The sequence below is a fragment of the Littorina saxatilis genome, linkage group LG4 (assembly GCF_037325665.1).
Source record: "Littorina saxatilis isolate snail1 linkage group LG4, US_GU_Lsax_2.0, whole genome shotgun sequence".
In the NCBI taxonomy this organism is placed as follows: Eukaryota; Metazoa; Mollusca; class Gastropoda; order Littorinimorpha; family Littorinidae; genus Littorina; species Littorina saxatilis.
The window spans coordinates 6,263,489-6,275,790 of NC_090248.1; the positions used below are offsets into that span (position 1 = coordinate 6,263,489).

At 36.5% G+C, this 12,302-nt stretch overlaps 1 protein-coding gene across 3 annotated transcripts in view; it reads right to left on the reverse strand.

The window, feature by feature from the left end:
* Positions 1-1,652: 1,652 nt before the first annotated feature.
* The window catches only part of LOC138963828 (dynein regulatory complex protein 11-like), a 50,405-nt gene continuing 39,755 nt past the window's right edge, over positions 1,653-12,302 (reverse strand). The window contains exons 17-21 of one of the 3 annotated variants that reach the window (XR_011454930.1): positions 11,913-12,151; positions 6,563-6,656; positions 5,551-5,605; positions 4,070-4,133; positions 1,653-2,479 (exon numbers count right to left, since the gene is read on the reverse strand). Coding sequence is in view for 2 of the 3 variants with exons in the window: in XM_070335679.1 (XP_070191780.1) it covers positions 5,580-5,605; positions 6,563-6,656; positions 11,913-12,151 (359 nt within the window). In the remaining variant the exon portion in view is untranslated. Of the gene's footprint in view, positions 2,480-4,069; positions 4,134-4,737; positions 5,606-6,562; positions 6,657-11,912; positions 12,152-12,302 lie in introns of those variants that run through there. The other 2 variants (XM_070335679.1, XM_070335678.1) reach the window with 2 other exon arrangements.

Here is a 12,302-nt window from a genome sequence, read left to right on the forward strand (position 1 = left end):
GAACGCAATGCCATTTTTCAGCAAGACCGTATACTCGCAGCATCGTCAGTCCACCGCTCATGGCAAAGGCAGTGAAATTGACAAGAAGAGCGGGGTAGTAGTTGCGCAAAGAAGGATAGCACGCTTTTCTGTACCTCTCTTTGTTTTAACTTTCTGAGCGTGTTTTTAATCCAAACATATCATATCTATATGTTTTTGGAATCAGGAACCGACAAAGAATAAGATGAAAGTGTTTTTAAATTGATTTCGACAATTTAATTTTGATAATAATTTTTATATATTTAATTTTCAGAGCTTGTTTTTAATCCAAATATAACATATTTATATGTTTTTGGAATCAGAAAATGATGGAGAATAAGATGAACGTAAATTTGGATCGTTTTATAAATTTTTATTTTTTTTTACAATTTTCAGATTTTTAATGACCAAAGTCATTAATTAATTTTTTAAGCCACCAAGCTGAAATGCAATACCGAAGTCCGGTCTTCGTCGAAGATTGCTTGACCAAAATTTCAATCAATTTGGTTGAAAAATGAGGGCGTGACAGTGCCGCCTCAACTTTCACGAAAAGCCGGATATGACGTCATCAAAGACATTTATCAAAAAAACGAAAAAAACGTTCGGGGATTTCATACCCAGAAACTCTCATGTCACATTTCATAAAGATCGGTCCAGTAGTTTAGTCTGAATCGCTCTACACACACACACACACACACACACACACACACACACACACACACACACACACACACACACACACACGCACAGACACACATACACCACGACCCTCGTCTCGATTCCCCCCTCGATGTTAAAACATTTAGTCATAACTTGATTAAATGTAAAAAACCACAGATATAGTTTAACTCATTGTCTCCCAGGTACGGATATATCCGTACCCACTCATATGGCTCTATCTGACCTGGGACGGATATATATCCGTACACACAGTCACTTCAGTCGCTTCCTGACCTAACGTCGGTATTCCAGCGAGTTGATACACAGTTCTACACAGTTACTACGATTCTGAGTGACCTGCTGCAGCACAGCTGGTCTCGGCTAAAAAAAAACTTGGTCAATATAGGTGGGGTAGAAAGTGTTAAAATTATATCGTACTCCGAAGAAGTGTCCAAACGACGCAAAAACAGTGCGGGGTAAGTAAAATGATCAAACTGTAATGTTATAAGTCGTTCAGTTTAATGCGAAATAACAGTGACTATGAATTGAAGAATTGTAGATTTAAAATCAATATTTCATACAAAACGGAAACAAAAACACACACAAAATTGCTGAGCAACCTTTAATTAGGTAATGCAATGTCAAGGTACTGCATACCCCCAGCAAAGGACACATCCGCTCTCTCTCTCTCTCTCTCTCTCTCTCTCTCTCTCTCTCTCTCTCTCTCTCTCTCTCTCCCTCACACACACAAACACACCCCAAGTCACACACACACACACACACTCAATCGCACACACACGACTCAGTCAAACAAATCATACACACAAAACACACACTCATACGCACAAAGACAGACGGACACACACACCCTTGCAAACACTCACACATAAACACACAGACATACATACATACACACACACATACACATACACACATACACACATACACACACACACACACACACGGACACAATATCACTCCAAGCTTTTATTTAATAAAACAAACAAAAGTTATCATCACACAGTAAGTACACCTCGAGGATATCCCTGCATGTAGCTGCATGCTTTGCAGGTTCTGCTTCATTCTATTTTTCTAAATGCATTTTTAGCAAAATTGCAATACTGTTACACGATAATAAACATACACAACACCACGTTGGTGCATTTGCCATTTAGTATGTGAAACGTTCGCCCAATTCTATTCTTTCTTGATATCATTTTATCTATTGATCAATTTATAGTATGATTACATTTTAGTTATTCAAATAAAGGTCACCATTTTTCTAAACTCGAAACAGGGAGAGGGGGGGGGGGTCCCTTTAGTTTGATCTGAAAGCTAAGCCTAAATAGTGGCTGGGGGCGTAAAGAAAGTGAGTATCTCATTGTCATCCATGAATTCCGACTCTAAAGCCTTCTTCGTCTTTTTGTGTGTTGAAAAATGGTTAGAAAGTTAAAACAGTTTACACAATGTAGCCTACATAGAAAATAAGAGTCCAGTCAAGTTGTCCGTGTTCAATATTTTTACAATTTACTGATAACTGCAAGAAAAAGTACGCACATGTCAAAAGGTGCGCACCATAAAGTTCTCTCTTTTTTCTTGAAAATAACTTGGCTTAAAATAAAACCACAACCAATTCCAAATCGTTGTCTGTTGTTTGCTGCATGCGGTTTCTTGGACCAATTCCAGAGGAAGGATGTAGATGTGTGTCCGTCTTGGCTACTGTCTCCGACACTCTTCTTTTCATCCTCGCAATTGTCAAGGCGCCCTTGTGGTTGCAAGCGGAATCTGAGTATAGCTGAAACTGTATAAGTAAACATTTTTTTTTTAATGTTGGGAGAATTAAAACTTCCTCCAAACGTTTTAAGATTTGGCTTTTAGAATGTTCATTTAGAATACGGGCAATGTTGATGTCGGTTTCATTTTTCATGATGGTCAGGGAGCACAATTATCATGCTGCATCTTGGCATGTCCGTGTAACTTAAGAGTGATTGCGTGTGTGTGTGTGTGTGTGTGTGTGTGTGTGTGTGTGTGTGTGTGTGTGTGTGCGCGCGCGCGCGCGCGTGTGTGTGTGTGTGTGTGTGTGTGTGTGTGTGTGTGTGTGTGTGTGTGTGTGTGTGTCTGCAGCGTGCGCTTTCGTGCGTGTTTTTTTGTTGCGTATTTGTGTTAAATTTTGGTCACGCACAACACGCAAGGCATAGGATAGTAATATTATTGCTCTTCCCTGGTAAGGGCCTTTCTCCTTCAGACTGTTTTCTTCTCGTACGCTGCAAGTCAAAACGCCCATATGTCGGTGAGCCACTGGCTTCAAGTCAGACATATCCACAAGATCAAATTAATTGTGAAGCCGTACCTGTCAGGTCAAATCATGTTTATTTAAATTCGCGTCAGTGAAAACATTGTGCTCTGACGTTTTTGGATTATTTTATGCAGCTCTCATCCTCAGCGCAACTCGAGAGGAATTCAAGTTTTCAGCCCTCACTGCAAAGCCATCAGGGGCGCGGCATGCTCCTGGGTTTTACCCCGACTTCCTAGATGAGATACACATGTTAATTTATGCGAGTTTAGGTGGTATCCGCCGTATGCACTTATGGTAGAATGAGCGAGGTCCAGTGGTGACACGGGGGTTGGACATGGATATCGTCTCTAGGTCTGCACATAAATTTGACCCATCCCGGCCCGGATTCAAACCTGCGACCCCAGGATCACGAGTCCATGGCAGTTCTCTACCACCTGAGCTACCCGGGCCCGCCTTCGGCGCAACTCATGCAGCTGCATGTGGTTTGACCCTGCGTAACGCTACAGGACGGTAGTCGTATTGGTCTGGTGTGAGACGTCCCCCCCCCCCCCCCTTCCTTTTTCTTGACTCTACAATTTCAGACCTCCTCCCTCATAACACTTTATTTTTTGTGTGATTTTTTTTTTTAAATACGTTATTTGACCTCCATTTTAAGATTTGTTCCCTTCCTTTTACGAACTGATTTCCTCAAATGTTTGGAGGTACTGAAAAAATAAAAATGAAAAAATAGTTCCACTGTGCAGTTGTCAATGACAACAGATCAGTAAACAGTATCAAACTCAAACTTTAAAGATTCCGTTGCATTAGCAGGTTTCTCTGTCTGGATGCTTACACGCGATCTTGAGAAGCCTTCAGTGTTAATTAGAGATATTAAAATGTACCACCAGCTCTCTAAGAAACATTTGTACTGATGCAGATCCACTGTCAACATGACAGGTTTGACTCTCAAATCAAATCAAATCAAATCAAATAAACTTTATGATCTCACATTGAGAAATGTCAGTGGTGGTGCATGTAACCTAAAGACAAACGAAATACTACAACATTAATATTATATTATACTACAACATTAATATTATATTATACTCTGCACACCTCATTAACCCCTGTATGTTGGGACACTCTGGATACAGCTGTATCCCTTGAAGACTGTATGCAGCTGCCCATGGCAATGTGGTAATTAGGACAATTAAATGTTTATCCAAAAATGCATTTATGCAAAAGCGTCTTAATTACACTGATAAAGAATGATAATAAAAAGACAAGGAAGTCAGGATAAATACACCTTCACACCAAGACGGAGATAACAAAATATATATTCATTTTACAAGTAAGAAGAACAAATGCACAATTTTATGTAATGGTCATAATACACCCCAACACCTAATGGAAAGTGGACTTTTTTTTTCTCAAGACAGCAATGTTCATTAGAGAAGTCTGTTTGTTACTCAATGGTCAAATTTGTTAAAACACTGGAAATCAATGTGTCAACAACACAGAAGCCCTGGCACAAAAGGACTTCTGCTTTGTTTGTGCGGCCAGAATAAGCAAGGAAAGTCTTAAAGACAGGAATAAAAGTACACTGTTGATCAAATTGTTATTGTTTTATGTTAGGTATCACACACACACACACACACACACACACACATCGTCACACACACACACACACACAACACACAACACACATTGTCACACACACACACACACACACACACAACACACATATATTAAGCACACCTGTATTAATACACACTTCAAATCCATCATGTCAAGTCAGTTTACTCAGTATATACAAGATTAAATAACATCACATACAGTGTCAACATATCACAGAAAAAAATTCTAGCATTTTAATAATAACATTTTACTTTTAAAAAAAGAAAAAAAGGAATGGAAAAAATAAATAAAATTAAAAGCAATAAAATAAAATCCTTCCTTTCCATGCTCAAATTCCTCCAATCAAAGTAATCAAATAATGCTGTTGATTTTTTCATGCAAACTTTCTCTGAATTTTTCCTACAAAACTCAATACTCCCTGATTTGTATTTCCTGAAAGATGAAAACATTAGGTTCGAAAGTAACACACAAATATATTAGAAATGAAAGCGCAGATTCAGAACAAATAGCACTCCACAACTGTTATCATATGTTAGAATTTCATTAAAAAAAAACATACATGCCAAGTTTTCCAGTTAAAAGACACTATTACCACCAGTTCACAATTTGACAAAAATCCTGGGGACCTAAATATTAAAACTCTCTTTAAATTTGGGAATAGCTTTCAGTTATGGGTGAAAGAAAGATATATAAACATGAATTCAAGCAGATTTCAGTATTAGTTGATTCTTTTAACAGTATTTCTAGCTTTTAGAACTCTGCTTTGTAAATTCTGATGGACCATTTCAAAGTCATTTGTATATTTTCCACAATATTTACACAAAATGTCTTTCGTGCTCACTGAAAAGTGCCTGAAACTCAGTATGTGATGGTTTTTGTAGATTGTTTGGTGGCAATAGAATCTAATTAAAAAGATCATGTTAACTGTTAAACAAACACAATTCTCACATGCAATTTACATTTTGTACTGACGCGGTGTCTCCAAGATTTACTTCTTTTTCTTCTTCTTCTCATCTGTAACGTCACATTTAGGAAGCACAAAATGTTGAAAATGAGAAGATGTGATTTTAACAATTAACAGCTGTACAATTTCAGTTAAAATAAACATAAATTCACCATCACAATTTTGTTTTGCATGGGAATGGCAGAATAAGAAAAGAGCACATGAATACATCTACTCAACATGCAACTGATACACATTAACTTAAAGATTTAAACAATATACATTAGAAATCTTAATTTCTTGAAATTGCTCAGAAAGACCTCTGTGTGAATTGATAACAAATGTTACACACAAAATACCTGTACATCTAAGAAATGCATGATTAGGGACAGTGCATGTACTTGAATTCCATTCAAACTTTTTTTTATCACAAATACACCCAAAACATCTGACTGAATCTGACCACAAAACAAAACAAAACAAAACATAATTAAACAAAACAACCATCTTGACACCCCCCCCCCCCCTCACCCCCCCCTCCCCCCCCCCAAAAAAAAAGTGAAGGTGATAAAAATAACTGACAACAATATCAACAACAAAAAATTTAAAAAAAAAAAGCATGAACCAGTTTTCTCCAAACATAACATACATGTTATGAGTAACAGATAGTATAAGCGTGAATCTGTTTTCTCCAAACATAACATACAGTAACAGATAGTATCACATACCGACAAAAGTCACTTCCTTACAATTGTTTTGTTTGTTTTGTACATGTCTGATAACACGTCCACACACATATTTGCTTGCTCTTTTCATTTCACCATCAAAAGTATTTTCTTTGTCACTTTTTCAATCCATTTTTTCTTTCCTCCCAAAATTGTGTGACAAAAGTGTAAGTAAACCACTGCTTCAGTTTACTCCCCCTTTGACACGTTTTACATCTTACTTCTTCTTCTTCTTTTTCCCTTTCTTTTTCCCTTTCCCCTTTCCCTTCCCCTTTCCTTTCTTTCCCTTTTTTCCCTTCTTGCCTTTCTTTCCTTTCTTGTCTTTTCCCATATCATCGTCATCAGCCTGTGCTGCCTTGACGCGTTTCTTGCCAAGCGGCGTCTTGGCATACCAAGTCTGCAAAGAAAACCAAAATGCATAAAGGGTATTGGTTTAAAAACAAAAGCAAAAAAAGAAAGAAAGAAAGAGGCAGAGAATAAGAATGAAAGAGGCAGAGAATAAGAAAGAAAGAGGCAGAGAATAAGAAAGAAAGAAAGAAAGAGGCAGAGAATAAGAAAGAAAGAATGAAAGAGGCAGAGAATAAGAAAGAAAGAAAGAAAGAGGCAGAGAATAAGAAAGAAAGAAAGAAAGAGGCAGAGAATAAGAAAGAAAGAAAGAAAGAGGCAGAGAATAAGAAAGAAAGAGGCAGAGAATAAGAAAGAAATAATAAAAGAGGCAGAGAATAAGAATGAAAGAGGCAGAGAATAAGAAAGAAAGAAAGAAAGAAAGAGACAGAGAATAAGAAAGAAAGAAAGAATGAGGCAGAGAATAAGAAAGAAAGAATGAAAGAGGCAGAGAATAAGAAAGAAAGAAGCAGAGAATAAGAAAGAATGAGGCAGAGAATAAGAAAGAAAGAGGCAGAGAATAAGAAAGAAAGAAAGAAAGAGGCAGAGAATAAGAAAGAAAGAAAGAAAGAAAGAGGCAGAGAATAAGAAAGAAAGAGGCAGAGAATAAGAAAGAAAGAGGCAGAGAATAAGAAAGAAAGAAAGAAAGAGGCAGAGAATAAGAAAGAAAGAATGAAAGAGGCAGAGAATAAGAAAGAAAGAAAGAAAGAGGCAGAGAATAAGAAAGAAAGAAAGAAAGAGGCAGAGAATAAGAAAGAAAGAAAGAAAGAAAGAGGCAGAGAATAAGAAAGAAAGAAAGAAAGAGGCAGAGAATAAGAAAGAAAGAAAGAAAGAGGCAGAGAATAAGAAAGAAAGGGGCAGAGAATAAGAAAGAAAGAAAGAAAGAGGCAGAGAATAAGAAAGAAAGAGGCAGAGAATAAGAAAGAAAGAAAGAAAGAGGCAGAGAATAAGAAAGAAAGGGGCAGAGAATAAGAAAGAAAGAAAGAAAGAGGCAGAGAATAAGAAAGAAAGAAAGAAAGAGGCAGAGAATAAGAAAGAAAGAGGCAGAGAATAAGAAAGAAAGAGGCAGAGAATAAGAAAGAAAGAAAGAAAGAGGCAGAGAATAAGAAAGAAAGAAGCAGAGAATAAGAAAGAATGAGGCAGAGAATAAGAAAGAAAGAAAGAAAGAGGCAGAGAATAAGAAAGAAAGAAAGAAAGAGGCAGAGAATAAGAAAGAAAGAAAGAAAGAGGCAGAGAATAAGAAAGAAAGAAAGAAAGAGGCAGAGAATAAGAAAGAAAGAGGCAGAGAATAAGAAAGAAAGAAAGAAAGAGGCAGAGAATAAGAAAGAAAGGGGCAGAGAATAAGAAAGAAAGAAAGAAAGAGGCAGAGAATAAGAAAGAAAGAAAGAAAGAGGCAGAGAATAAGAAAGAAAGAGGCAGAGAATAAGAAAGAAAGAGGCAGAGAATAAGAAAGAAAGAAAGAAAGAGGCAGAGAATAAGAAAGAAAGAGGCAGAGAATAAGAAAGAAAGAGGCAGAGAATAAGAAAGAAAGAAAGAAAGAGGCAGAGAATAAGAAAGAAAGAAAGAAAGAGGCAGAGAATAAGAAAGAAAGAAAGAAAGAGGTAGAGAATAAGAATGAAAGAGGCAGAGAATAAGAAAGAAAGAGGCAGAGAATAAGAAAGAAAGAAAGAAAGAAAGAGGCAGAGAATAAGAAAGAAAGAATGAAAGAGGCAGAGAATAAGAAAGAAAGAGGCAGAGAATAAGAAAGAAAGAAAGAAAGAAAGAAAGAGGCAGAGAATAAGAAAGAAAGAATGAAAGAGGCAGAGAATAAGAAAGAAAGAAAGAAAGAGGCAGAGAATAAGAAAGAAAGAAAGAATGAGGCAGAGAATAAGAAAGAAAGAATGAAAGAGGCAGAGAATAAGAAAGAAAGAATGAAAGAGGCAGAGAATAAGAATGAAAGAGGCAGAGAATAAGAAAGAAAGAGGCAGAGAATAAGAAAGAAAGAAAGAAAGAAAGAGGCAGAGAATAAGAAAGAAAGAATGAAAGAGGCAGAGAATAAGAAAGAAAGAAAGGGGCAGAGAATAAGAAAGAAAGAAAGAAAGAGGCAGAGAATAAGAAAGAATGAGGCAGAGATTAAGAAAGAAAGAAAGAAAGAGGCAGAGAATAAGAAAGAAAGAAAGAAAGAGGCAGAGAATAAGAAAGAAAGAAAGAAAGAGGCAGAGAATAAGAAAGAAAGAAAGAAAGAGGCAGAGAATAAGAAAGAAAGAATGAAAGAGGCAGAGAATAAGAAAGAATGAGGCAGAGAATAAGAAAGAAAGAAAGAATGAGGCAGAGAATAAGAAAGAAAGAATGAAAGAGGCAGAGAATAAGAAAGAAAGAAGCAGAGAATAAGAAAGAAAGAAAGAGGCAGAGAATAAGAATGAAAGAGGCAGAGAATAAGAAAGAAAGAAAGAAAGAGGCAGAGAATAAGAAAGAAAGAGGCAGAGAATAAGAAAGAAAGAAAGAAAGAGGCAGAGAATAAGAAAGAAAGAAAGAAAGAGGCAGAGAATAAGAAAATGAAAGAGGCAGAGAATAAGAAAGAAAGAGGCAGAGAATAAGAAAATGAAAGAGGCAGAGAATAAGAAAGAAAGAGGCAGAGAATAAGAAAGAAAGAAAGAAAGAAAGAAAGAGGCAGAGAATAAGAAAGAAAGAGGCAGAGAATAAGAAAATGAAAGAGGCAGAGAATAAGAAAGAAAGAAAGAAAGAGGCAGAGAATAAGAAAATGAAAGAATGAAAGAGGCAGAGAATAAGAAAGAAAGAAAGAAAGAGGCAGAGAATAAGAAAGAAAGAAAGAAAGAGGCAGAGAATAAGAAAGAAAGAAAGAAAGAAAGAGGCAGAGAATAAGAAAGAAAGAAAGAAAGAGGCAGAGAATAAGAAAGAAAGAAAGAAAGAGGCAGAGAATAAGAAAGAAAGGGGCAGAGAATAAGAAAGAAAGAAAGTAAGAGGCAGAGAATAAGAAAGAAAGAGGCAGAGAATAAGAAAGAAAGAAAGAAAGAGGCAGAGAATAAGAAAGAAAGGGGCAGAGAATAAGAAAGAAAGAAAGAAAGAGGCAGAGAATAAGAAAGAAAGAAAGAAAGAGGCAGAGAATAAGAAAGAAAGAGGCAGAGAATAAGAAAGAATGAGGCAGAGAATAAGAAAGAAAGAATGAAAGAGGCAGAGAATAAGAAAGAAAGAAGCAGAGAATAAGAAAGAATGAGGCAGAGAATAAGAAAGAAAGAAAGAAAGAGGCAGAGAATAAGAAAGAAAGAAAGAATGAGGCAGAGAATAAGAAAGAAAGAAAGAAAGAGGCAGAGAATAAGAAAGAAAGAAAGAGGCAGAGAATAAGAATGAAAGAGGCAGAGAATAAGAAAGAAAGAAAGAATGAGGCAGAGAATAAGAAAGAAAGGGGCAGAGAATAAGAAAGAAAGAAAGAAAGAGGCAGAGAATAAGAAAGAAAGAAAGAAAGAGGCAGAGAATAAGAAAGAAAGAGGCAGAGAATAAGAAAGAAAGAGGCAGAGAATAAGAAAGAAAGAAAGAAAGAGGCAGAGAATAAGAAAGAAAGAGGCAGAGAATAAGAAAGAAAGAGGCAGAGAATAAGAAAGAAAGAAAGAAAGAGGCAGAGAATAAGAAAGAAAGAAAGAAAGAGGCAGAGAATAAGAAAGAAAGAAAGAAAGAGGCAGAGAATAAGAATGAAAGAGGCAGAGAATAAGAAAGAAAGAGGCAGAGAATAAGAAAGAAAGAAAGAAAGAGGCAGAGAATAAGAAAGAAAGAATGAAAGAGGCAGAGAATAAGAAAGAAAGAGGCAGAGAATAAGAAAGAAAGAGGCAGAGAATAAGAAAGAAAGAGGCAGAGAATAAGAAAGAAAGAATGAAAGAGGCAGAGAATAAGAAAGAAAGAAGCAGAGAATAAGAAAGAATGAGGCAGAGAATAAGAAAGAAAGAAAGAAAGAGGCAGAGAATAAGAAAGAAAGAGGCAGAGAATAAGAAAGAAAGAATGAAAGAGGCAGAGAATAAGAAAGAAAGAGGCAGAGAATAAGAAAGAAAGAAAGAAAGAGGCAGAGAATAAGAAAGAAAGAAAGAAAGAGGCAGAGAATAAGAAAGAAAGAATGAAAGAGGCAGAGAATAAGAAAGAAAGAATGAAAGAGGCAGAGAATAAGAAAGAAAGAATGAAAGAGGCAGAGAATAAGAAAGAAAGAAAGAAAGAGGCAGAGAATAAGAAAGAAAGAAAGAAAGAGGCAGAGAATAAGAAAGAAAGAAAGAAAGAGGCAGAGAATAAGAAAGAAAGAAAGGGGCAGAGAATAAGAAAGAAAGAAAGAAAGAGGCAGAGAATAAGAAAGAATGAGGCAGAGATTAAGAAAGAAAGAAAGAAAGAGGCAGAGAATAAGAAAGAAAGAAAGAAAGAGGCAGAGAATAAGAAAGAAAGAAAGAAAGAGGCAGAGAATAAGAAAGAAAGAAAGAAAGAAAGAGGCAGAGAATAAGAAAGAAAGAATGAAAGAGGCAGAGAATAAGAAAGAATGAGGCAGAGAATAAGAAAGAAAGAAAGAATGAGGCAGAGAATAAGAAAGAAAGAATGAAAGAGGCAGAGAATAAGAAAGAAAGAGGCAGAGAATAAGAAAGAAAGAAAGAGGCAGAGAATAAGAATGAAAGAGGCAGAGAATAAGAAAGAAAGAGGCAGAGAATAAGAAAGAAAGAAAGAAAGAGGCAGAGAATAAGAAAGAAAGAAAGAAAGAGGCAGAGAATAAGAAAGAAAGAGGCAGAGAATAAGAAAGAAATAATAAAAGAGGCAGAGAATAAGAAAATGAAAGAGGCAGAGAATAAGAAAGAAAGAGGCAGAGAATAAGAAAGAAAGAATGAAAGAGGCAGAGAATAAGAAAGAAAGAAAGAAAGAAAGAAAGAGGCAGAGAATAAGAAAGAAAGAGGCAGAGAATAAGAAAATGAAAGAGGCAGAGAATAAGAAAGAAAGAAAGAAAGAGGCAGAGAATAAGAAAGAAAGAGGCAGAGAATAAGAAAATGAAAGAGGCAGAGAATAAGAAAGAAAGAGGCAGAGAATAAGAAAATGAAAGAGGCAGAGAATAAGAAAGAAAGAAAGAAAGAGGCAGAGAATAAGAAAGAAAGAGGCAGAGAATAAGAAAGAAATAATAAAAGAGGCAGAGAATAAGAAAATGAAAGAGGCAGAGAATAAGAAAGAAAGAATGAAAGAGAGAAAGAGAGAGATAAAAAAAATAAAGATTTCAATTTTTCGGACTTCACTTCACTCTTGTCACAACTCATACCTTAAATGCCTCTTCCTCCTCCTTATAAATGGGGTCAATGCGAGCGAGGGGCGCTACAAATTCCACACTCTGCAGCGGCTTCTTGGACAGCAGCTGAATGCGGCGGTCGGTCAGAACTTGGTGGACAGCGGTGACCATGTGACCCGGTGTGTAGCCGTCCGTGACCTTGGCTAGCGAGCTGATGTCCAGAGCGTTGGTCAGCACACCGCGGTTCCTCTCGATCAGCTTGCGCCATAACACTGCAAGGAATGAGGGCATTCTCTGCTAACGTCCATTCGCAAGGATTCTTACATCTATAATTCATCTGAGAAATGGAAACTTTTAAATGTGTTTTTGATCAGCCCCATGTGCTGAATAAACGTTATTTAAAAATAAATCTTGAGTGAAGCT